General features: G+C 38.5%; 1 protein-coding gene across 6 annotated transcripts in view; it reads right to left on the reverse strand.

Moving 5' to 3' along the window:
• WDR7 (WD repeat domain 7) overlaps positions 1-26,011 on the reverse strand; it is a 429,516-nt gene that overhangs the window by 371,384 nt on the left and 32,121 nt on the right. For 5 of the 6 annotated variants that reach the window (XM_064294478.1, XM_064294472.1, XM_064294473.1 and 2 more), the window contains exons 2-3: positions 9,389-9,560; positions 728-834 (exon numbers count right to left, since the gene is read on the reverse strand). In XM_064294478.1, the coding sequence (XP_064150548.1) occupies positions 728-834; positions 9,389-9,560 (279 nt within the window). The remainder of the gene's footprint in view (positions 1-727; positions 835-9,388; positions 9,561-26,011) is intronic. The other variant, XM_064294474.1, reaches the window with a different exon arrangement.

The raw sequence follows: 26,011 nt of genomic DNA on the forward strand, positions 1-26,011 counted from the left end.
ATATGTATACCATTTTCTAAGCACTAAAAATGTTTTAAAAATTCCTCACAGGCTGGGCCTTACAAATGTTATTGTGTGCCATTAAGTCAATGCCGATTCATAGCAACCCTACAGGACAGAGCAGAACTTCCCCATAGGGTTTCCTAGGCTGAAATCTTTACAGGAACAGATTGCCAGGTCTTGTCTCCCACAGAGCTGCTGGTGTGTTCAAACCTTTCAGTTAACAGCTGAGCACTTAATCATTGCACCAACTACTATCCAACAAAACAAACTACCTTCTGAGACTTAGGAACTCACAAAGTTACATTAGTGTATTAATGCATATCAGTATGATTACATGAATTTTTACATGGTTTCATCTTCCAAATTTATGCTAGTCCAGCATCTTTCAGGTTTTTTAATAATCTAAGAGTTGTCTGCCAACCAAGGAATGCCCTGGGGGTTAATGATCATGTTTTGACTTTCACTGTACTCTGAATTTCTCAAAAGCAAGGCAATGGCATATTCATAAACTATAATAAACATATAAAAATCATTAATGAAGATAAAATTCATATCTTTAAAACCATATTTCAAATATCTCAGTTAGATATTTGGTATTGATAAAATTTCACTTAGGCAACTGAGAACTTTTATTTAAAAGATACTCCAAAAGGGGGAAAAAATAGCACTGATACTGTTTGCAATAAAGACTTCTGAGAAAAAAAAAAAATAAGAAAATACTTACCCACTTTCAGATGCACTCACAATATACTGTTTGTCACTGGAGGCACAAGCTTTAGACAAACAAGTGATTGAAGCTGTATGACCAAACAACAGTGCTCGGGGATTAACCTACAAATGCAAAAATGTTTGTGTAAGCACCAAATTAAAAAGAAAAAATTAACCTTTTGTTATGGATTGAATTGTACCCCCCAAAAAGGTATGTCAACTTGGCTAAGCTATGATTCCCAGTATTGTGTGGTTGTCCACCATTTTGTGATCTGATCAAATTTTCCAATGTGTGGTAAATCCTACTTCTATGATGTCAATGAGGCAAGATTAGAGGTAGTTATGTTAATGAGGCCAGACTCAACCTACATATGACGTTGTATGTTGAGTTAATCTCTTCTGAGATATAAAAGAGAGAATCAAGCAGAGAGGAGAGGGACCTCACACCACCAAAAATGAAGAACCAGGAGGGCAGTGTGTCCTGTGGGCTCTGGGTCCCTGCGCAGAGAAGCTCCTAGACTAGGAAGATTGATGACAAGCACCTTCCTCTAGAGCTGACAGACAGAGAAAGCCTTCCCCTGGAGCTACTGCCTGAATTCAGACTTCTTCTAGTCTCTTAGACCGTGAGGGAGTAAATTTCTCTTTGTTAAAGCCATCCGCTTGTGTTATTTCTGTTATAGCAGCACTAGATAACTAAGATACTTTTTAAATTAGAATCCCATTAAATTTCCAATATAATATACAGATACAGATGTGAAAAAAATTGCTCAGAATGCCTAAAGCTCTGAGCAGCGAAACTGTGAATTTCCAATCCTTTTAGGGTCACAATCACCCTGCCGAGTAGTTGTGAAGTAGAAACTGAAGCCCCAAGAGGTGACATTACTTGCCCAATATCATACAGGAAGTGATGAAGCCAGAATTCAAACCAAGCAGTCCTAAACACTAAGGTATAGTCTAGTGAGAAGCCACATAAAGGATTTGAATTAGTTTATAAAATACAGTAATAGGGCTTCATTTTTTAAGTAATACCTTCATTGATCTGAAAGTATTTTTATCTCCTAACTGTCAGGAACTAGGAATGACCTTCACATACCACTGATTTAGTGTCATAGTTCCTTACAGAAAGGATGACTCAATACTCATCACTCTAAAAATTGGGGGCAATTATGCCCCAAATTTACACACTTTGTACCAAATGACATGCTGTTACTTAAAGTTACTTCAAGATCTAGGTTACTTCAGGATACACTTTTAATTTTTTAATTAAATATTGATATATAATACTTATACATATACACAAGATATGAAGAATAAATTAAATCATGACATACCCAAAACCTGGCATATGAAATAGAATATGACCAATATCTTTAAAGCCCCTTTGTACTCCTCATAGTGTACATTTTATAAATAATTTATCCTAATTTATTAGGAAAGTTAAATTGTTCAAAATTAAATAATCCATGGGAAAAATATTGAGATTTTTCTCCTGACTCTGGCATATGATAACTGAAAAAATTTTCCAAATCAAATGCATCTTGGCCATCATTTGTATATTTATAATTAAGAGAAAGATCCAATCAATGTTCACGGCTGAAATGGGTCTAGAAAATTTTCTCATACATTCAAATTTTCTCATATATCCAATCCCACCTCCATATAGAGACTCAATAGTCTTCCCACTGGAAAGAAACTCCTGGCCAATTCCTTAATTTCCTCAGCAAACTTAAAGACATAACAATAAAATCTATCCAAAATGAAGCATAAAACCAAAAACAAACAAACTCATTGCCATCAAGTTGATTCCAACTCATAGAAACCCTATAAAAACCCAGTGCCATCGAGTCGATTCCTCATACAGGACCAAGTAAAACTGCCCCACAGGGTTTTCAAGGAGCAGCTGATGGATCTGAACTGCCAGCCTTTTGGTTAGCAGCCTGAACTCTTAACCACTACACCACCAGGGTTTCGAAATGAAGTACAGAGTTGGGGGAAAAAAAACTGAGAAAAAAACAGAGCCTCAACCCTGTAAACCAACATGGCCTAATTGACATTAATAGAATACCCTGCCTAACAAAAACCCAGTGCCGTTGAGTCAATTCCTACCTAACAACAGCAGAATACACATTCTTTACAAGTGCACGTGGACCTTTGACTAAGACAGGCCACGCGCTCAGGCGTAAAACAAATCTCAGTGCATTTAAAAGAACTGAAATCATACAGAGTATTTTCTCTGACCACAATAAAATTAAATTGGAATTCAGTGAAGGCATCAGCAAAATTGCCAAATATATTTGCAAATTAAACAACATACTTCTAAATTTCTTCAAACAAAGAAATCATAAAGGACATTCAGAAAATATTTTTAACTGAGTGAAAATGAAAACACAGTATACCAAAATTTAGAGATTTATAGTTTTAAATGTTTGCATTAGAAAACGACTTAAAATCAGTGATTTAAGCCTCCACCTTAAGAAGCCAGGAATAAAGAAGAACCATTTAAACCCAAAATAAGTAGAAAAGGAAATAAAAGCCTAAATCAATGAAATAGTAAACAGGCACACAATAGGAAAAATCAAATAAATCAAAGCTGGTTCTTTAAAAAGATTAATAAAATTGATAAACCTCTAGCTAGAATGATTAAAAGAAAGAGAAGACACAAATTACTAATACCGGGAAGAGGAGAAATCTCTATAAATCTACAGACATCAAAATAATACTAAGGGAATTTGACAACAATTTTATGCCAATAAATTTGACAACGTAGATCAGGGATTGACAATCCTTTTCTATAAAGGACTCTGGCCCATGTATGGTCTCTGTTGTAAAGTTGTCCTTGTTGGGCTTTTTTGTTTTGCTTTGTTTTTGTTTTCAACCTTTTAAAAATGTAAAAACCATTCTTAACTCGAGGGTATACAAAAATAGCCAAATACTGACTTAGGTAATTTGGAAAAATTCTCTGAAAGACAGATTACAAAGACAGCAGAAAAGAAAAACAGAATTAGAATAGCCCAATATATTTTAAATAAATTGGATATGTAGTTTAAAACCTTTCCCACAAAGAAAACTCTAGGCTCAAATGTTTTCATGGTGAATTCCAGCAAACATTTAAAGAAGAAATAATTCTAATCCTACACATACTCTTTCAGTAAATAGAGGACAAGGAAAAACTGCAACGAGCATTAATTCAAAGTTAACATTTGAAAAGCAACATAATTCACCATATTACGGGAGTAAAGAAGAAAAATCATACGATAATCTCTAAAGATGCAGAAAAAGTCTTTCATAAAGTTCAACAACCATTCATAAAAAAAAACCCTCAGCAAGCTAAGAATAGAAGGGAAGTTACTCAACCTGATAAAGGGCATCTATGAAACACCTAGACTAACAACATAGTTAATGGTGAAAGACTGCATGCCTTCCCTCGAGATCAGGACCATGGCAAGGATGTCCATGCCTTCAACATCCACTATTGTACTGTGATAATGGCTGCACACTCTGTGAAAGTAATATCATTGAACTGTACACCTCAAATGGAAGAACTGTGCAGTATGTGAATTACATTTCAACAAAGCTGCTACCAAAAAGAATATTTAATAAAATCAACTTCCTTGACCCTACATTTCCTACCTGCTACCATCCCATTTTCTCTCTTCCCCTCTGCAGATAAACTCCTGAGGAAAGTTGTCAAAAAAAAAGGGAGTAACAAATACGGAAAAGGAAAAAAGAATAAACCCTGTAGTGTTATACTGAACTTAGAGGTATTGGTGTGAACTCGTGTGTGTGCTGTGCAGGGTGGGGCGGAGGGTGGTGGTGATGTGTGTGTGTATGGTGAGAGTGTGTGTGTGTCCCCTGGCTTATATTTTCCCTGGCTCTGACTACTGAAAGGGCCTGGTAGCAGAGCACATTGAGCACACCATAGTAGAAACGAATGACAGTAAATACATAAGTGATTTTAAAAATAAAACAAACCTTACACTTAATAATAAGTTTTGTCCTCTTTCAAAGTATTTTACCCTAGACAGTGTAAATGTCTAAAACAGTTTTTGAATATCTGTTTGGGAACCTTCTTTAGTCTAAGTCATAATTTTTTTTAAATTTTATTTTACTGTGGTGAAATACATATAGCAAAAAAGTTTCCCATTTTATCCACTTTAAAGTGTACAGTTTGGTGACATTAATTATCCAATTTCCAAAAGTTTTACACCACCACAAACAAAAACCAGTAGTACCCTTTCAGCAATAACTCCCATTCCCTTCTCCCCCTAGAACAGGGTAACCAGAAGAAACAACGGTCTCCATGCATTTGCCTATTCTAGGTATTTCATGTAAGTAGATCATACAATATTTGTCCTTTAATATGTCCTCAGCATAATGTTTTCAAGGTTCATCCATGTTGTAGCATGTATCAGAATTTCACTTTTCTCTTTATGACTGAGTAATACTCCACCGCACATATATACATTTTATTTATCCCTTTATCTACTGATGGACATAGGTTGTTTCCAACTTTTTGGCTATTGTGAATAATGTCCCAGTGAATATTGGTGTATACATATGTATGTGTTTGAGTCTCTGCTTTCCATTCTGTTGGGTATAAACATAGGAACAGAACTGCTGGGTCTATGCTTAACTTTTTAAGGAATTGCCACACTGTTCCCCACAGCAGCTCCACCATTTTACATGCCCACTAGCAAAGCACAAGGATTCCTATTTCTCCATATCCTCCCCAACATGTTAGTTTCCATTTTGTTGATAAAGCCATCTACTTGGTGTGAGATGATATCTCGTTGTAGGACTGATTTGCATTTCCCTAGTAAATAAGATATTTGTGGTTCAGTGGTAGAATTCTTTCCTTCCAGTAAGGAGACCCGGGTTACATTTCCAGTCAATGGACCTCATGCGTAGCCACCACCCATCTGTCAGTGGAGGCTTACATGTTGCTATGATGCGGAATGGGTTAACAACCAGCCATGAAAACTGTATGGATCACAATGGTCTGATCTGCAACCAATCCCATGGATGTTACGGGACTGGGTAGCATTTTGTTCTGCTGGGTTGCCATGAGTTTGGGGCTGACTATATCACAAAAAACAAGGTTCCAGGAATTGATGGAGCACCAAGGAGATGTTTCAACAAACAGACGCAGCACTGGAAGTGCTCACTCGTCTATGCCAAGAAATTTGGAAAACAGCTACCTGGCCAACCAACTAGAAGAGATCCATATTTATGACTATTCCTAAGAAAGGTGATCCAACTGAATGCAGAAATTATGAACAATATCATTAATGTCACATGCAAGTAAAATTTTGCTGAAGATCATTCAAAAGTGGCTGCAGCAGTATATCTACAGGGAACTGCCAGAAATTCAAGCCAGATTTAAAAGAGGACGTGGAACTTGAGATATCATGCTGATGTCCGATGAATCCCGGCTGAAAGCAAATAATATCAGAAAGATGTCTACCTGTGTTTTATTGACTATATTAAGGCATTCGACTATGTGGATCATAACTAATTATGGATAACATTGTGGAAAATGGGAATCCCAGAACACTTAATTGTTCTCATGAGGAACCTGTACATGGATCAAGAGGCAGTTGTTCGAACAGAACAAGGGGATACTGCATGGTTTAAAGTCAGGAAAAGTGTGCATCAGGGTTGTATCCTTTCACCATACCTACTCAATCTGTATGCTGAGCAAATAATCTGAGAAGCTTGTTGAAGAAGAACAGGGCATCAGGACTGGAGGAAGACTCATTAACAACCTGGGTTATGCAGATGACACAACCATGCTTGCTGAAAGTGAAAAGGATTTGAAGCACTTATGGATGAAGATCAAAGACCACAACCTTCAGCATAAAGAAAACAAAAATCCTCACAAATGGACCAATGGACCAATAAGCAACATCATGATAAACAGAGAAAAGATTGAGGTTGTCAAGGATTTCATTTTACTGGGATCCATAATCAATGCCCATGGAAGCAGCAGTCAAGAAATCAAAAGAGGCATTGCATTGGGAAAATTGGCTGCAAGAGAGCTCTGTAAAGTGTTAAAAAGCAAAGATGTCACCTTGAGGACTAAGCGGCTCCTGACCCATGCCGTGGTGTTTTCAATCGCCTCATCTACATACGAAACCTGGACAATGAATAAGAGTGAAGAATTGATGCCTTTGAATTGTGGTGCTGGCAAAGAATAGTGAATATACCATGGACTGTCAAAAGAACGAAAAAATCTGTCTTGGAAGAAGTACCACCATAGTGCTGCTGGTCGGGGAGAATGTAAGGAAGCAAGGATGGCGAGACTGAGTCTCACATACTTTTGACATGTTGTCAGGAGGGATCAGTCCCTGCAGAAGGACATCACGCTTGATAAAGCAGAGGGTCAGTGGAAAAAAGGAAGACTCTCAACGAAATGGATTGACACAGTGGCTGCAATAAGGGGCTCAAGCATAGCAATAATTGTGAGGATGGTGCAGGACCAGGCAGTGTTTCGTTCTGTTGTGCATAGGGTCGCTATGAGTTGGAATTGACTTGATGGCACCTAACAACAACAACAACATATGTCAGCTAAAAACAACAGTAACTAACAACCTTGAACATTTTTTCATGAGCTTATTGCCATTTGTATATCTACTTTGGAGAAATGTTTATTCAAGTCCTTTGCCCACTCTTTTTTTTTTTGGCTTTAACAAAGAGAAATTTATTTCTTCTCAATAAAGTAGGCTAAAAGTTCAAATTCAGTGTGGCAGCTCCAGGGGAAGGCTTTCTCATCAATCTAACCCCCGGACTAGGAGCTTCTTCACACAGGGACCCTGGGTCTGAAGGACATGCTTTGCTCCCGGCACTGCTTTCTTGGCAGTATGAGGTCCCCCTCTCTGCTTGCTTCCCTTTCCTTTCATCTCTTGTCAGATAAAAGCTGGTGCAGCCCACACCCCAAGAAACTTCCTTTACGTTGGATCAGGGATATGACCTTAGGTAAGGTGTTACAATCCCACCCTAATCCTCTTTAACATAAAATTACAATCACAAAATGGAGGACAACTACACAATACTGGGAATCATGGCCTAACCAAGTTGACACATGTTTTGGGGGAACACAATTCAATCCATGACACACAGTATGTATTATTTTGGGATATGGCTTCTTTTGCTCAACATCATGAGATTCATCTACCCTTTTGTGTGTCATTACAATTTGTTTATTCTCATTGCTATACAGTATTCCATCGCATGAATATGCCACACTTTATTTATCCATTCCATTGTGATAGGCACTTGAGTAGTTTTCTGTTTGGGGCAAGTTTGAGTACTACAGCAATGAACATTCTATAACAGGTCTGTTGGTGAACTGATACAGGCATTTTTATTGGGTCTGTCCATGGGAATGGAATTGCTGGGTCATCAGGCATGGGTAGGTTCAAACATAGTAGATTCTGTCAGCCAGAGCTCCAAAGTGGTTGTACAATTTACATCCACCCCCACTAGCAGCAAAGGAGAGTTCTGGTTGTTCCACATCCTCATCAACACTTGGTATTGCCAGTCTATTTATCTTAACCATCCTGGTAGGTGTGAAGACATATCACATTTTGACTTTAATGTGATTTCTCCAATGATGAATAAAGATGAGCACTCCAAATGCCTTTTTCTAAAAAGTCAGGTAACAAAGCCATTGTGGAACTACTGGATTTCTTTTTTAAATTTATTTAATGTGTTTTAAGTAAAAGTTTACAATTCAAGTCAGTCTCGCATACAAAAACTTATACACCTTGCTATGTAGCCCTAGCTGCTCTCCCCCTAATGTGACAGCACACCCCTCCTTTGTACCTTGTATTCTCCGTGTCCATTCAACCTGCTCCTGTCCCCCTCTGCCTTCTCATCTTGCCTCCAGGCAGAAGCTGCCCACATAGTCTCAGGTGTCCACTTAAGCCAGGAAGCTTATACCTCACCAGTATTGTTTTCTATCTTATACTCCAGTCCAATCCCTGTCTGAAGAGTTGGCTTTGAGAACGGTTCTAGCCTTGGGCTAACAGAGGGTCTGGGGACCATGACCTCCAGGGTCCTTCTAGTCTCAGTCAGATCATTAAGTCTGGTCTTTTTATGAGAATTTGAGGTTTGCATCCCACTGTTCTCCTGCTGCAACAGGGATTCCTTGCTGTGTTCCCTGTCAGGACAGTCATCGGTGGTAGCCAGGCACCATCTAGTTCTTCTGGTCTCAGGCTGATGGAGTCTCTGGTTTATGTGACACCTTCTGTCTCTTGGGCTCATATTTACTTTGTGTCTTTGGTGTTCTTCATTTTCCTTTGCTCCAGGTGGGTTGAGACCAATTCATGCATATTAGATTGCTGCTTGCTAGCATTTAAGACCCCAGATGCCACTCACCAAAGTGGGATTCCTTTGTTTGCCCACATTTTAATTTGGTTGTTTGTCTTTACGTTAAGTTATAATCTTTTGAAATATCTTAAATGTTACAAATATTAAGTCACTTAGGGTAGATAGTATATTTGGAAATAGCAAAAGCCAGCATAAGTCAATTCTTTTTTGTAGTCAATTCTGATGCATACAAATTTTAATAAAAACATATTTCTCAGATAATATTGAGCCCAATTATTACTCTTGGACTGTGTTGTTTCCTAATAAATAGTTTCTTATATTTAAAATGTACATGAAGCATACTCACTTCCAATTCTACTGAAAGGTCCCAGAGACATATCTGTCCATCGTGGCATCCTGTTACGATGGTGGCCCCATCATCTGTTAAAAGTACTGTTGAAATACAATGTGTTGGTGCTTTGCGACCCCAAAGAACGATGGGTAGAACTAGACTGTTTCCTGCCATTGTGTTTTCAAACCTGAAAATATTTTAAGAATGTCAGACATTACAATATTTCCTTTGAAAACATGTTACACATTTTTATTATGAAGCCAATTTATACAATTTGAAAATGAGCATATTTAGCCGTTTAAACATTTACTATTTCCAAACAAAAATAACTAACTTACCTTACATATTCCTAGATTCAGGTCCTCAAAAAATAAGGCATGAGTCTTCACTCTACTGAAACCAAAAACCAAACCCATTGCCGCTGGGTGAATTCTGACTCACAGGGATCCTATAGGTCAGAGTGGAATGGTCCCATAGGGTTTCCAAGGAGTGGCTGGTGGATTCGAACTGTCAACCTTTATGGTTACCAGCTGACCTTTCGGTTAATAGCTGAGCTCTTAACCACTGCACTACCAGGGCTCTGTCCCTACTCTAGGAGTTCAAAATTTAAAAAATTTCCTAATGAAAGGCTAATGACTTCAGTACCTCATATCTATTTAGTACTTCACAGTTTATAAACAGTTTTATATACATACTATTTCATTTTGATTCTTTAAATAGTCTTTTGAGGTTGGTAGGATAGAAACTAAGGCTTAAGCATTAACTGCCCTGGAACACAGAACTAGCAAGTGATAGAGCCCACATGCAAATCCTGATCTTTTTTTGACCCTGAGCTGTCTGCCTCTACAAAAAAGATAGGTCAAATATAAAAACTGCTCTCAGAAAGTTCTGTGCACAAAGACTGTACTAGGTGATAATTACGATGAACTTTCTAAGTGCCAGGAATTCTTCTAAACACCCTACACACACACACACACACAAACACACATGCGTGTGTGTGCAAGTGTGCACGCATGCGTGCAATCTCAATTGCATGACAAATCATGAGCTGAGCACCCTCGCCTGGAGTCGATGCCCTAATTTGGACTTCTAGCCTCTAAAACTGTGAGACAAATAAACTTCTGTTCTTTAAAGCTACACATTTGTGGCATTTTTGTTATGACAGCACTAGGAAACTAAGACAAAGAGGAATCGTCTGTTCAATGTATCCTTAACACAGAGAAATACGGGAAAGTAAAAAATATAATCTCAGCCCATTAAAAATCTAAATACCTCAAAACACTTTTTTCCTTTAATACCTTAAAAACCTAATTAAAACGAAAGTGAAACTTCAGAAAAGCCACCAGAAGCACTAGTAAAATAGGATGAAATAAAGGATAATGCCGCTTATGATGACAGAATAGCATAGCACAATCACCTACTTTTAAGAAGACTTAGCTAAGACTCCCACTAAATTGGTCACCAAGTAAACCTAGTTCTAAACAACTGATTAAAACAAACAAACAAAGGCAAATTAGCCAGATCACAGGATTGCAAGTTTGAATTTCTTCAAATTCAAGGATATAACAAGACATACTACACTGGTACCACGAGGGAGTTTTTTTTTTTAATGGGGATGTAGGGGGGCAAGGTAAATCCAGGGCACACAACCTTTCAACCATCAGAGTTCAACTGGTCTACTTGTCAGCTAATAATTTACTCTTCATTTCCCAATATTATCACCTGTTTATGCAGGAGACTATATATATTCCAAAAAATGATTTGTATTAAATGGAAATGGAACTACTGACAGAACATTACTCACTGGAGTAAAAAAAAAACAATTAAAACACATTAGCATGGAAAAGGCCAAAAGTAAAAATGATTCAGCAAATGACTAGAAAAATCTGATAAGGTATTACCTTGAACAAAAACTATGAAACATTGTTCTGCTCACTCTCCAAAATATTATGTATAATATAGTCAGATTTTGCAATTAAAACATCAAGGGGGATGCTACCTTTCAAATTTTGGAGTAATCATATAAATAGATATGTCTGAGACTATTGTTATTGTGCTTGTACTAAAACTAGATGCTTCTAAAAACAGAAGAATCCTAGGAACATTCGGTTTGTATCAAAATTTGGCTTAAAATTACATTTACAGATTGGCTTTTAAAAAAGGATTTTTAAATGATAAAGTACTGGATTCAAATATCAAAGAGTTTGAGATCGTACTTCCTGTTTTGCCACTAGTTATGCAGTGTTTGATCATGTCTCACTTGTGAGGCTTAGTTTTTTCATCAAAAGGGTTATTTGTAAAATTAATTCTAAATTGTTTTAAGTAAAAAAAAAAAACACAAAGAGTAGGAATCTTAGAGATGAAAACTGCCATCTCTGTTGGTTATTTAAATTTCAGGTATTTCTCTATTTCACATAATTTCACCTATTTCTCAGCTGTGTACACAAATAATAAAACTGCTTCAATCAACAATAGCAAAAATAATAATTGAAAGAGCACTGAGCTTACAAGTGGGAGACCTGTATTCGAACTGTGGCTCTTTTATGTTCTTTTTTTTTTTTTTTCGAAAAGTTTACCTTTCTAGACCTTAGCTCCCCCATCTGCAAAAGATGGATAATAATACCCTCCTCTCAAAAAGTTGCAATAAATGTTAACAGAGATCTTACATGCAATGTAAACAGTACAATTCCTAGCACATGGTAGACGCTCAGTATAAAAATGGCTTGGGGGTAGTGTCTGACCTCCTCCAACCCACAAGGGGGAAGGAGAACCAAGATCAACAATGCAAGGTTGACTCCCATGAGGCAGGGGCCTGACAGGCCTCCTCTCTTCACCATCTTTACTAATTCTGACACCAACAATCCTCACACAGCACTATTTCTCTGCAACCAAGTGCCGTCAAGTGGATTCCGACTCATAGTGACCCTATAGGACACAGTAGAACTGTCCTGTAGAGTTTCCAAAGAGAACCTGGCGGATTTAAACTGCCGACCCTTGGGTTAGCAGCTATAGCACTTAACCATTATGCCACCAGGGTTTCCATTTCTCTGCTGGGTTTGATAATTCATTGCAACAGCCACACAGAACTCAAAGACCATACTCACCATTATGGGATTTATTAAAAAATTCAGACTCAGGAACACTCAGGATACCGTTCTTTCATCAGGGCAGCCTCTCCCCAGCTGTGCTCACAGGTGCACCTCTCCCTGGCCCTTGGTCTCTGCTGAAACCCACTCAGCTTTCTCTCTCTGTGGGCCAGGAGGCCCAAACACACTGCCTCCTGCTGCCAGGTCTCTGCTGCTGGGTCTCACCTTCCTTGGTGGAGGGCTCCTCCTCCCTGTTCTGGAATTGGCTCTCCATTAAGGCAAAACTGACCAACTCCTTTAGTATGCCACAACTACCCCACCACACAGTCACCTGGGTGGGAGTTACAAGCCCATAGACAGAAAAAAACCTGAAACCCATTGCTGTCAAGCCGATTCTGACTTACAGCGACACTATAGGACAAAGTAGAACTACCTCATAGAGTTTCCAAGGAGCACCTTGTGGATTTGAACTGCCAACCTTTTGGTTAGCAGAAAGGCCACACACAAAAGTAATTAACCACACCCCACTCAGTAAATACTGTTTTTAAGACACAGTATATTTTGCTACTTCTTCACATTCTTCTTCCCCATGTCCTGGTTTCTTCCAGTACTGTCACTTAAAATTTAATAAGTTTAGCCTTTTCATCAGGTTAATATCTTTCATTGACTATCTGCCACAATATAAACATGCTGCTGTATATGCTTGTCAAACACAATTCTATTATCTGAATATGACAATCCAGTCCTACATGACTTTATTAGAAGTAATACTGCAAACTTCCCATCCCAATACTATAACAGCTTTCAAATTAAATTCTCATCTTGTAATGGATTGTAATGAGTTGTCCAATTAAATAAATAAGTCCCAACCTTGGGATATGACCTTATTTGGAAACAGGGTCCTTGCAGATGTAATCAAGCTAAAATGAGGTCATACTGTACCCAGGTAGGCCCTAAATCCAATGACTAGTGTCTTTATAAGGGAAAGAAGATGCAGATTGGGACACAGAGACACAGAGAACACACAGAAAAGAAGGTCATGTAAAGACAGAAGCATGGATTGGAGTGATACATTACTAGCCAAGAAATGCCAAGGATTACCAGCAACCACTAGGAGTTAAAAAGGGGGCAAAAGGAGGTGGGGCCATGGTGACAGAATAGACAGACACTTCCACCGAGCCCTCTTACAACAAAGACCCAAAAAAAAACAAACGAGTATTTTTATGACAAGCTAGGAGCCCTGAACATCAAAGGCAAGGTTAAAAATGAACTTAGGGGCAGGGAAATTTGAGACAGTTCAGAAGCGGAGAGGAGTTACCAGACCTGAATCGCTGGGAACCCTCAGGCACCATTCCTGGGAGCAGCTGCGGCGGGTTGGTACTAGCGTTCGGCTGCAGTTTCCTCAGGGAGAAGCAGCCAGCAACGCAGCCTACTCATACCTCCGGAACCAGAGAAGAACGGCGCTCTCGGCAAAAGCTAAGTACTTGCATATATTTTACCATGCCTCTCCTTCTAGCTCCCAAGCCAGTTTCAGTGGCTTATTACCCTGGGCCTGAGACAGCCCCTGTTGAGTACCTAGAGCCATCCTCCCGGCCTTGGAGAAGGAATAAATTTGCAATTGCGGGAAAAGATAATTTGTCAGCTCCACTAACCAGGAAGCTCAGGACAGAAGCGGCTCCTGTCCAGGCATAAACCGTCTGTGGACTTTGGGCACCTTTCCCTTCTACATGGACCTGCGTGGGCCTATTTCAGGAGAATAGGCCCTTGTTGGCAAACTCCAACCATTTCAGCTGTGTGGTGAAGAGGTGGATGTTTGACATTTGACATTGCTTTGCCTATTAAACAAGGTCCTCACCTACCCACATCAGGGACCTAAGGACTGGTAGCTCCACTCAGGTCACCCAGCCACCTGCAACAGGGGTCCAAAGATAACTGGTACCTCCCAGTCCTTACAACCAAAAACTCTGGGTGCCCATGGTCCCTCTACAGAACCCACCCACCAGTGCGCTCCAGGGAACAGAGACGTGTTTTCCTCAGAGAACCTTGGGGGTCGGTTCTCAGCCCCCTGCCTTGTTCAGAGCATGACACCCTGCTGCAATCAGATACCGGTATATATGCCAATCAACCCTGCCCCTCTAAGACTGTAGGACAGAGCCCGCACCACATACTTGATGATCAGCTCCCTGGAAACCTGAGCTGAATTCATACAAGAAAACTGAATGGACTCCTAGACTGATATACCTGATAACAGCTCTAGCCAGCTGGGGACAGGGCACCAGAGAGCCAAAGGTGAAAATAATCAAGATAGCTCACTCAAGCAACTCATAGGGGTATACTAAAACAAAACAAAGCAAGCAGCTACGACACACTAAGCAAGCATAAACTAATACAATAACTTATAGATGCTTTGGAGATAACAGTCAATATTAAGTCACATAAAGAAACAGACCATGATCACCTCAACAGGCTCTCAAAACAAAGAATCCAGGGATCTTCTAGATGAAAGTGCATTCCTGGAATTACCAGATGCAGAATACAAAAGTTTAATATAAAGAACCCTTCAAGACATCAGGAAGGAAATGAGGCAATACGCAGAACAAGCCAAGGAACACACAGATAAGGCAACTGAAGAAATTAGAAAGATTATTCAGGAATATAATGAAAAGTTTAATAAGCTGGGAAAATCCATAGACCGACAGCAACCAGAAACTCAGAAGATTAAAAATAAAATTACAGAATTAGACAACTCAGTAGAAAGTTAGAGGAGCAGAACTGAGCAAGTAGAAGCTAGAATTTCTGAACTCGAAGATAAATCACTTGGCATTAATATATTTGAAGAAAAATCAGATAAAAGAATTTTAAAAAATGAAGAAACCTTAAGAATCATGTGGGACTCTATCAAGATAAATAACCTACGAGTGATTGGAGTACCAGGACAAGGACGGATAACAGAAAATACAGAGCAAATTGTTGAAGATTTGTTGGCAGAAAACTTCCCTGATATTTTGGAAGACGAGAAAATATCTATCCAAGATGCTCATCGAACTCCACATAAGGTAGATGTTAAAAGAAAGTCACCAAGATATATTATAATAAAACTTGCCAAAACCAAAGCTAAAGAAAGAATTATAAGAGCAGCTAGGGATAAACGAAAAGTCGCCTACAAAGGAGAGCCGATAAGAACAAGCTTGGACTACTCAGCAGAAGCCATGCAGGTAAGAAGGCAACGGGGATGACATATTTAAAAAACTGAAGGAAAAAATTGCCTGCCAAGAATCATATATCCATCAAAACTGTCTCTTAAATATGAAGGTGCAATTAAGATATTTCCAGATAAACACAAGTTGAGGGAATTCGTAAAAACCAAACTGAAACTACAAGAAATACTAAAGGGAGTTCTTTAGTTAGAAAATCAATATTAGGTATCAACCCGAGACTAGAACACTGGGAGGAGCAACCAGAAGTCAACCCAGACAGGGAAATTAAAAAAAAAAAAACAAGATTATATATATATATATAAAAGCCCAAAACAGGGTAACAGCAATGTTATTATATAAAAGAAGACATCATTAAAATAATAAAGAGGGTCTAAGAAATGTAATCATACGCTTTCCATATGGAGAGGAAGATACGGCAATACAAAGAAATAAAAGTTAGTTTTAAATTTAGAAAAATGGGGTAAATAATAAGGTAACCGCAAAGGAGACAAACGATCCTACTCATCAAAATAAAATACAAGGGAAAAATACAGACTCAGCAGAAACAAAATCAACAACAACAAATATGAGGAAAGGACAATATATAAAGAAAATCTACTCAGCACATAAAATCAAGTCGGAAAAAGAAACACCACACAAAAAAAGACATCAAAATGATAGCACTAAATTCATACCTATCCATAATTACCTTGAATGTCAATGGACTAAACGCACCAGTAAAGAGACAGAGAGTGGCAGAATGGATTAAAAAACAAGATCCATCTATATGCTGCCTACAAGAGACACACCTTAGACTTAGAGACACAAACACAATAAAACTCAAAGGACGGAAAAAAATATATCAAGCAAACAACAATCAAAAGAGAGCAGGACTGGCAACATTAATTTCTGACAAAATAGACTTTAAAGTTAAATCCATCAGAAAGGATAAGGAAGGACACTAGATAATGATTAAAGGGACAATACACCAAGAAGATATAACCATATTAAATATTTATGCACCCAGTGACAGGGCTGCAAGATACATAAAACAAACTCTAACAGCACTGAAAAGTGAGATAGCTCCACAATAATAGTAGAAGACTACAGCACACCACTTTCGGTGAAGGACAGGACATCCAGAAAGTAGCTCAATAAAGACATGGAAGATCTAAATGCCACAATCAACCAACTTGACCTTGTAGACATATACAGAACACTCCACCCAACAGCAGCCAAGTATACTTTCTTTTCTAGTGTACATGGAACATTTTCTAGAATAGACCACATATTAAGTCATAAAGCAAGCCTTAGCAGAATCCAAAACATGGAAATATTACAAAGCATCTTCTCTGACCATAAGGCCATAAAAGTAGAAATCAATAACAGAAAAAGCAGGGAAAAGAAATCAAACACTTCAAAACTGAACAATACCCTGCTCAAAAAGACTGGATTATAGAAGACATTAAGGATGGAATTAAGAAATTCATAGAATCCAATAAGAATGAAAACACGTCCTATCAAACCTTTGGTACACAGCAAAAGCAGGGCTCAGTGGTCAGTTCATATCAATAAATGCACATATACAAAAAGAAGAAAGGATGGAAATAAAAGAATTATCCCTACAACTTGAACAAATAGAAAGAGAGCAACAAAAAAAAATCCTCAAGCACCAGAAGAAAATAAATCATAAAAATTAGAGCAAAACAAAATGAAATAGAAAACAGAAAAACAATTGAAAAAATTAACAAGACCAAAAGCTGGTTCTTTGAAAAAACTAAAAAATTGATTAAAAAATGGCCAAACTGACAAAAGAAAGACAGGAGAGGAAGAAAATAACCCAAATAAGAAATGAGATGGGCAATATTACAACAGACTCAACTGAAATTAAAAGAATCATATCAGATTACTGTGAAAAATTATACTCAAACAAATTTGAAAACCTAGAAGAAATGGATGAATTCCTAGAAACACACTACTTACCTAAACTAACACAAATAGAGGTAGAACAACTAAATAAACCCGTAGCAAAAGAAGAGATTGAAAAGGTAAAAAAAAAAAATCCCAACAAAAAAAAGCCCTGGCCTGGAGGGCTTCACTGCAGAGTTCTACCAAACTTTGAGAGAAAACGTTAACACCAACACTACTAAAGTTATTTCAGAGCATACAAAAGGATGGAATACTCCCAAACTCATTCTATGAAGCCAGCATATCCCTGATACCAAAACCAGGTAAAAAGACACCACAAAAAAAGAAAAGTACAGACATATATTCCTCATGAACGTAGACGCAAAAATCCTCAACAAAATTCTAGCCAATAGAATTCAACAACATATCAAAAAAATAACTCACCATTACCCAGTGGGATTCATACCAGGTATGCAGGGATGGTTCAACATGAGAAAAACAATTAATGTAATCCATCATATAAATAAAGCAAAAGAATCACATGATTTTATCAATTGATGCAAAAAAGGCATTTGACAAAGTTCGTTCAACACTCATTCATGATAAAAATTCTCAGCAAAATAGGGATAGAAGGAAAATTCCTCAACATAATAAACGGCATTTATACAAAGGTAATAGCCAACATCATCCTAAATAGAGAGAGTCTGACAGCATTCCCCTTGAGATAGGGAAGCAGACAAGGATGCGCATTATCACCACTTTTATTCAACATTGTGCTGGAGGTCCTAGCCAGAGCAATTAGGCTAGATAAAGAAATAAAGGGCATCCACATTGGCAAGGAAGAAGTAAAAGTATCTCTATTTGCAGATGACATGATCTTATACACAGAAAACCCTAAAGAATCCTCAAAAAAAAAAAAAAAAAAACTACTGAAACTAATAGAAGAATTCAGCAGAGTATCAGTATATAAGATATACATACAAAAATCAGTTGGATTCCTCCATACCAACAAAAAGAACATCAAAGAGGAAACCACCAGATCAATACCACTTACAGTAGCCCCCAAGAAGGTAAAATATTTGGGAATAAATCTTACCAGAGATGTGAAAGACTTATACAAAGAAAACTACAAAACACTTCTGCAAGAAACCAAAAGACACCTATGTAAATGTTAAAACAGGTCTTACTCATGGATAGGAAGACTTAGCATTGTAAAAATGTCTGTTCTGACAAAAGTGATCTATAGAATTAAGGCAATTCCAATCCAAATTCCAATGACATTTTTTAATGAGATGGAGAAACAAATCACCAACTGCATATGAAAGGGAAGGAGGCCCCGGATAAGTAAATGATTACTGAAATAGAAGAACGAAGTGGGAGGCCTCACTCTACCTGATTTTAGAACCTATTATACCGCACAGTAGTCAAAACAGCCTGCTACTGGTAAAACAACAGATACATAGACCAGTGGAACAGAATTGAGAATCCAGACATAAATCCATCTACATAGGAGCAGTTGATATTTGACAAAGGCCCAAAGCAGTTAAATGGGGAAAAGACAGTCTTTTTAACAAATGGTGCTCGCATAACTGGATATCCACCAGCAAAAAAATGAAACAAGACCCATACCTCACACTATGCACAAAAATGAACTCAAAATGGATCAAAGACCTAAACATAAAATCTAAAATGATAAAGATCATAGAGGAAAAACCATGGAGAATGTTAGGGGTCCTAATACATGGCATAAACAGTATACAAAACATTACTAATAATGCAGAAGAAAAAGTAGATAACTGGGAGCTCCTAAAAATCGAACACCTATGCTCATCCAAAGACTTCACCAAAACAGTAAAAAGATTACCTAGAGACCAGGAAAAAGTTTTTAGCTATGACATTTCCGATCAGCACTTGATCTCTAAAATCTACATGATACTGCAAAAACTCAACTACAAAAAGACAACCCAATTAAAAAATGGACAAAGGATAGGAAAGGTACTTCACTAAAGAAGACATTCAGGTAGCTAACAGGTACATGAGGAAATGCTCACGATCATTAGCCATTACAGAAAAGTAAATCAAAACTACAATGAGATTCCATCTCACTCCAACAAGGCTGGCATTAATCCAAAAAACACAAAATAATAAATGTTGGAGAGGCTGTGGAGAGCCTGGAACACTTATACACTACTGGTGGGAATGTCAAATGGTACAACCACTTTGGAAATCGATTTGGCACTTCCTTAAAAAGCTAGAAATAGAACTACCATACAATCTGGCAATCCCACTCCTTGGAATATATCCTAGAGAAATAAGAGCCTTTACACTAACAGATATATGCACACCCATGTTTATTGCAGCACTGTTTACAATAGCAAAAAGATAGAAGCAACCAAGGTGCCCATCAACAGATGAATGGATAAATAAATTATGGTGTATTCACACAATGGGATACTACGCATCGATAAAGAACAGTGATGAATCTGTGAAACATTTCATAACATGGAGGAATCTGGAAGGCATTATACTAAGTGAAATTAGTCAGTTGCATAAGGACATATATTGTATAAGACCACTATTATAAGAACTTGAGAAATAGTTTAAACAGAGAAGAAAATATTCTTTGATGGTTATGAAAGGGGTGAGGGAGGGTGGGAGAGTGGTATTCACTAAATAGATAGTAGATAAGAACTACTTTCAGTGATAGGAAAGACAACACACAATACAGTCGAGGCCAGCATAACTGGACTAAACCGAAAGCAAAGAAGTTTCCTGAATAAACCGAATGCTTCGAAGGCCAGCATAGCAGGGGCAGGGGTTTGGGGACCATGGTTCAAGAGGACATCTATGTAAACTGGCGTAATAAAATCTATTAAGAAAACATTCTGCAGCCCACTTTGGAGAGTGGTGTCTGGGGTCTTAAACGCTAGCCAGCAGCCATCTAAGATGCATCAATGGATCTCAACCTATCTGGACCAAAGGAGAATGAAGAACACCAAGGATACAAGGTAATTATGAGCCATAGAGACAGAAAAGGCCACATAAACCAGAGACTACATCATCCTGAGACCAGAAGAACTAGATGGTGCCGAGCTACAACCGATGACTGCCCTGACAGGGAACACAACAGAGAACCCCTGAGGGAGCAGGAGAGCAGTGGGATGCAGACCCCAAATTCTCATAAAAAGACCAGACTTGATGGTCTGACTGAGACTAGAAGGATCCTGGCGGTCATGGTCCCTAGGCCTTCTATTGGCCCAGGACAGGAACCATTCCCAAAGCCAACTCTTCGGACAGGGATTGGACTAGACAGTGGGATGGAGAGGGATGTTGGTGAGGAGTGAGCTTCTTGGATCAGGTGGACACTTGAGACTATGTTGGCATCTCCTGTCTGGAGGGGAGATGAGAGGGTAGAGGGGGTTAGAAGGTGGCGGAATGGACAGGAAAAGAGAGAGTAGAGGGAGGGAGCATACTGTCTTATTAGGGGGAGAGCAGTTGAGAGTATGTAGCAAGGTGTATATACGTTTTTGTGTGAGAGAATGACTTGATTTGTAAATTCTCACTTAAAGCACAATAAAAAAATTAAAAAAAAGAGGGGCAAGGAAGAATTCTTTCCTAGAACCTTCAGAGGGAGCACAGCCCTGCCAACACTTTGATTTCAGGCTTCCAGCCACCAGAACGGTCAGAGAATAAAGTCTTATTGTTTTAAGACCTCAGGTTTGTGGTAATCTGTTACAGTAGCTGTAGGAAACAAATACAGATGTCAAAGTAACAATAATTAGTGCACATTTTAAAGCAGCATTTCTGTTTTGTTCCTACGCCATAGTACAAACCAAACCCACTGTCGTCCAGTCAATCCTAACTTATAGTGACACTATAGGACAGAGTAGAACTGCCCTATAGGGTTTTCAAGGCTGTAAATATTTACAGAAGCAGACTGCCACATCTTTCTCCCACAGAGCAGCTGATGGGTTTGAACCACCCACCTTTTGGTTAGCAGTCAAGTGCTTTAACCACTGTGCAGCCAGGGCTCCTATACCATGTTAGGTACAGGGTATTATAAGGGTGAATAAAATAGACACAATTCAACTATCCAGCGCAGCTTACGTATACGCAAACAATTACCAGAGAATGTGATATAGAAGTTCTAAGACCTAAGGAATCAGAAAACTTAGATCACCTAACCTAGACTTCAAAGGATTCAGGAAGTATTCTTGAAGAAAATGACGAGTGAGATTGAGTAGAAATTAACCAAAGACAAGGCCCAGGTAACCATATGTTCAAAGCCCCAGAGGTAAGGGATCTCAGTTCTTTCTGGACAGTAGGGCTGGCATGCACAGTACAAAGGCAGAACGATGAGACAAGAACCAACAGGTCAACAGGCACCAATCATAAACGGCTTGGTAAGCCATTTTAAAGAGTTTGCAGTTTAATCCACCAGCAACGGGAAGTGTTTTAAATCTGAATTTGCTTTTCAGAAAGATCATTTTTAGCTGCAATACATTGGAGAGGGATAAAACTCTGGACTTGAAGACCACTGAGGCCATTTCATTACTACAGGTGAAAGATGATGATGCTTAAATATATTGAAATCTCTCATTACCTATTTCTGGGCCTCTTTGTCTAGTGGCTGTCTCTCCCACCACTCTTTAAAGCTTCCTAAAAACAGGAACCATATCTATGTATTCACAGCCATATGATGCTTAGCAGTGTTTGCCACGTAAGATGGCTTTAATAAAAACGAATGAAGGTAGTAATAGTGAGAATGGCAATAATAAAATGGATATGAGAGCTATTTTAGAAGTACAACAGACAGAACTTGATGTTCAACACACCAACATGCAAGATGGATTTACACACAAGTTTTACACAAAGGTACTCCGAAGATAAAGGAGAAGAAAAAGTGTTCTGAAATACTAAAAGCTCTCCACATAAAGAACGCCCCTATTATTATGATACTGATGCCCAATTATCAATAAATTCAGATTCCCAAATGTGAGAAAAATTACTCCATACTTAACTAGAATTTACTAACCACAGGTTTTGGGAAGGGAAACGATATCTCGAAGTTTCATGTTGGCACTGAGCTGGATCAAACTGTAAAAAGATTTAATGGTTCAATAAGGAGATGTCTAAACAAAGAAGCAATATGCTAAAAGTGTTTGAAACAGCATGAAAGTTGGATTAAGACAGAGAAAAAATTGCAGAAAGGGAAACCAAATATGATGCTACTCCAGCTAGCCTGGGCATACAGTGATAAGAGGCTTAGCTAAAGGGATGAGAATTTTGAAAGAAAAAGAAAAACATGAAACATTACAGAGGAAGCACAAGAAATCATGGGGTTTGATGAAATGTATAAGGCCAGAGACAAGAAAAAGACACAAATGACTATTACTTTCCAAACTGAATGATTAGGAAAGAGGGAAGAGACGAGGGTAGGGGGAGGGAGGAAGGAAATACAAACGTGAGAGTGTAAATGAAGAAAAGAGTTATAATCTGTTTTCAAAGAAAATATAACAACTCAGAAAAAAATTATAAAATGGCACCAGAGAACACAACATGAAATATTCCACGTGAACGGCAAAAATGCAATTACCCATTGCCTAAATTTGTAAACAAAATTATATGCAAACATTTATGAAATATGGGTCTGCCTACTGCTGTTTTGTTTTTGTTTTTCATATTTCAGCAGTTGAAAAAGAAAGGTTTTCAAAATTGGCAAAAAATAATCTGGTTTCCTAATCTAGACATGGAGAGAAGTATAGCTCATTACCATCTTAGGGATTTACATTTGGTGGATATTTAGGTCCTATTAGTAGCTCACTCAAGATTACACAGCGAACTGATCGCAGAGCTCCTGATTCCTAATGAAATACTCTTCTCTAATCTATATTGCCTTCATTTACCACAAAATTCCATTTCCCAGAAAACTTCACTCTCCAGGCTTTCCGGTTAATCAAGATTTTACTAAGACATTAAAAGATAAGTTAACTATATAGTATTCACAGGTAAAATGATACGATGTCTGTGATCTGTGACACGTTGGGGAAGGAGGAGAGGAACAGGGGTGAGAGGTGCTGGAAGGGATATGGATGAAACAGGATGGTAAGTGTAGCGGACTCTGTGATGGACCCAGCTCCTCCTTCAGGGATGAAGAACTGATTTATCACCCCTTCCCCTGTCAGCACCCATTAAGGATTGTCTCAGCCAAAAAGGGGCCACCAGAGTCTTGTTCCCCTCCCAAGAGACAGCCCATATCCAATGGCTAATCTATGTGGGAATACAAAGGCCCGGTCTCCTATACCAATTCAGGATAGCTCTGAATGGTCATTCCATCTTCAGAACACCCCATGGGGTCAACCGAGATTCCACCGAGACTCATCACAGCCCAACGTCTCCCTCTGGCTAGACCCTCTTCTTTTCCTCCCTTTCTCTGAGTTCTGATCCCAGGAACAGTCCCTAACAACCCCCCTGCACACCACACTCCTTCCCAGAGTCTGCTCCTCAGCAAACTCAAACTGTAAACATAAGTATTGAAGCTCTTATTAGTACAAGAGTGCTCATCACCCTACTCTTTCTACCTTTATATATAATTTGAAAACTTCTATCATTCTTAAAGAGGACATGGAGAGAACTTTAATGTCCATCAATCAGATCTAGCCTAACAACAGAAGGCTGCAGCATGAGATATGAAACATTCTCCAAAATATACAAATCCTTGCTGCTGTTGAGTCAATTTGAACTCACAGAGACCCTATACGACTGAACAGAACTGCCCCATAGGGTTTCCAAGGCTATAATTTTTACGGAAGCAGACTGTCACATCTTTCTCCCACGGAGCAGCTGGTGGGTTGGAACTGTCGGCCTTTCTGTTAGCATCTGAGCACTTAACCACTGTGCCACCAGGGCTCCTTCCCGAAGATACAGTGAGAGAAAAAGGTGCAGTACAGTAAAAAGTACACTTCCATTGCAATTCTAAAAGGGTGATATATATGTATACATACACATATATATGCATACATACATACTTAGAATAATTCTGGAATGATACCCAAAACAAAACAAAACAGTAACGATTATCTCCGCAGAGGTAGAAGTAAGAGACTGGATTGATTATTAGTTCTCAAAATAAATCCTTTTGTTTCATGGTTATTTACCCCACCTTTGAGTTTTCCATTAAAATACAGTTTATAAGTAAAGGAATGAATAAAATGGCCATGACTTATGTTTTATTTTAAAGTTGTATATATGTACACAAACAAGATTTTAAAAATATGCTTAACCAGAATTTCTCTTGAGCATATTAAAAAAAAACCCACTGCGATCGAGTCAATTCCGACTCATAGCAACCTATAGTATAGTCTTTTCAAATGGTAGCTCCTCTCTGCTGAGTTTCCCTGAGCACCCTGTACCAAACCCCATGATTCATTACTCCACAACCATGTTTTCACTACACCTTCTATACACCTGATTTACTGCACTCATCACATTGTCAGTAGTTATTTGTTTACAAATTCTTCCACTCCACTAAAGTCTGTGTTCCTCAAAGGTAAAACCAGGTCATCTACATGAGCCTGCCACCTTTGTTATTTAATCATTATCAAGCAAACTGCACTCCACAAAGACTTGGGGTGGCAAACCAGCACCTAGGATGGTTGACTTTTACTAGTAGTCAATATGTATTCATTAAGTGAATAAACAGAGAGTAACATTTTTTTTTTTTTAACAGTGACTAGCATTTATTAAGCTCTCACTGTGTGTCAAGCAGCGAACTAGGGTTTTACACGAAATTCTAATGTAATCATTCCTGAGGAAAAAAATCTCTTTTTTCCTAAACCTAACTCATTCTCTCCTCCTTCAAGCATCTTACTCCCTTACTCCCCCATGCGTCTGTCAGTTTTATTGACCATGGAAAGACATTCCACTGTGTGGATCATAAGGATCATAACACTGCAAAGAGTGGGAATTCCAGAACACTTAATTGTGCTCATGAGGAACCTGTACATAGATCAAGAGGCAGTCATTCGGACAGGGGGATTTTGCATTGTTTAAAGTCACAAAAGTTGTGAGTCAGGGTTGTATTCTTTCACCATATTTGTTCAATCTGTATGCTGAGCAAATTATGGTGCAGGCGAAGAATATTGAATATACCATGGACTGCCGAAAGAACAAACAAATCTGTCTCGGAAGAGGCACAGCCAGAATGCTCCTTAGAAGCCATGATGGCTAGACTACATCTCACATACTTTGGACATGTTATCAGGAGGGATCAATTCCTGGAGAAGGACATCATGCTTGGCAAAGTAGAGGGTCAGAAAAAAACAGGAAGACCCTCATCGAGATGGTCTGACACAGTGGCTGCAACAATGGGTTCAAACATAACGATTGTGAGAATGGCGCAGGACTGGGTAGTGTTTCGTTCTGTTACACACAGGGTTGCTATGATT

The sequence above is a fragment of the Loxodonta africana genome, chromosome 11 (assembly GCF_030014295.1).
Source record: "Loxodonta africana isolate mLoxAfr1 chromosome 11, mLoxAfr1.hap2, whole genome shotgun sequence".
NCBI lineage: Eukaryota > Metazoa > Chordata > Mammalia > Proboscidea > Elephantidae > Loxodonta > Loxodonta africana.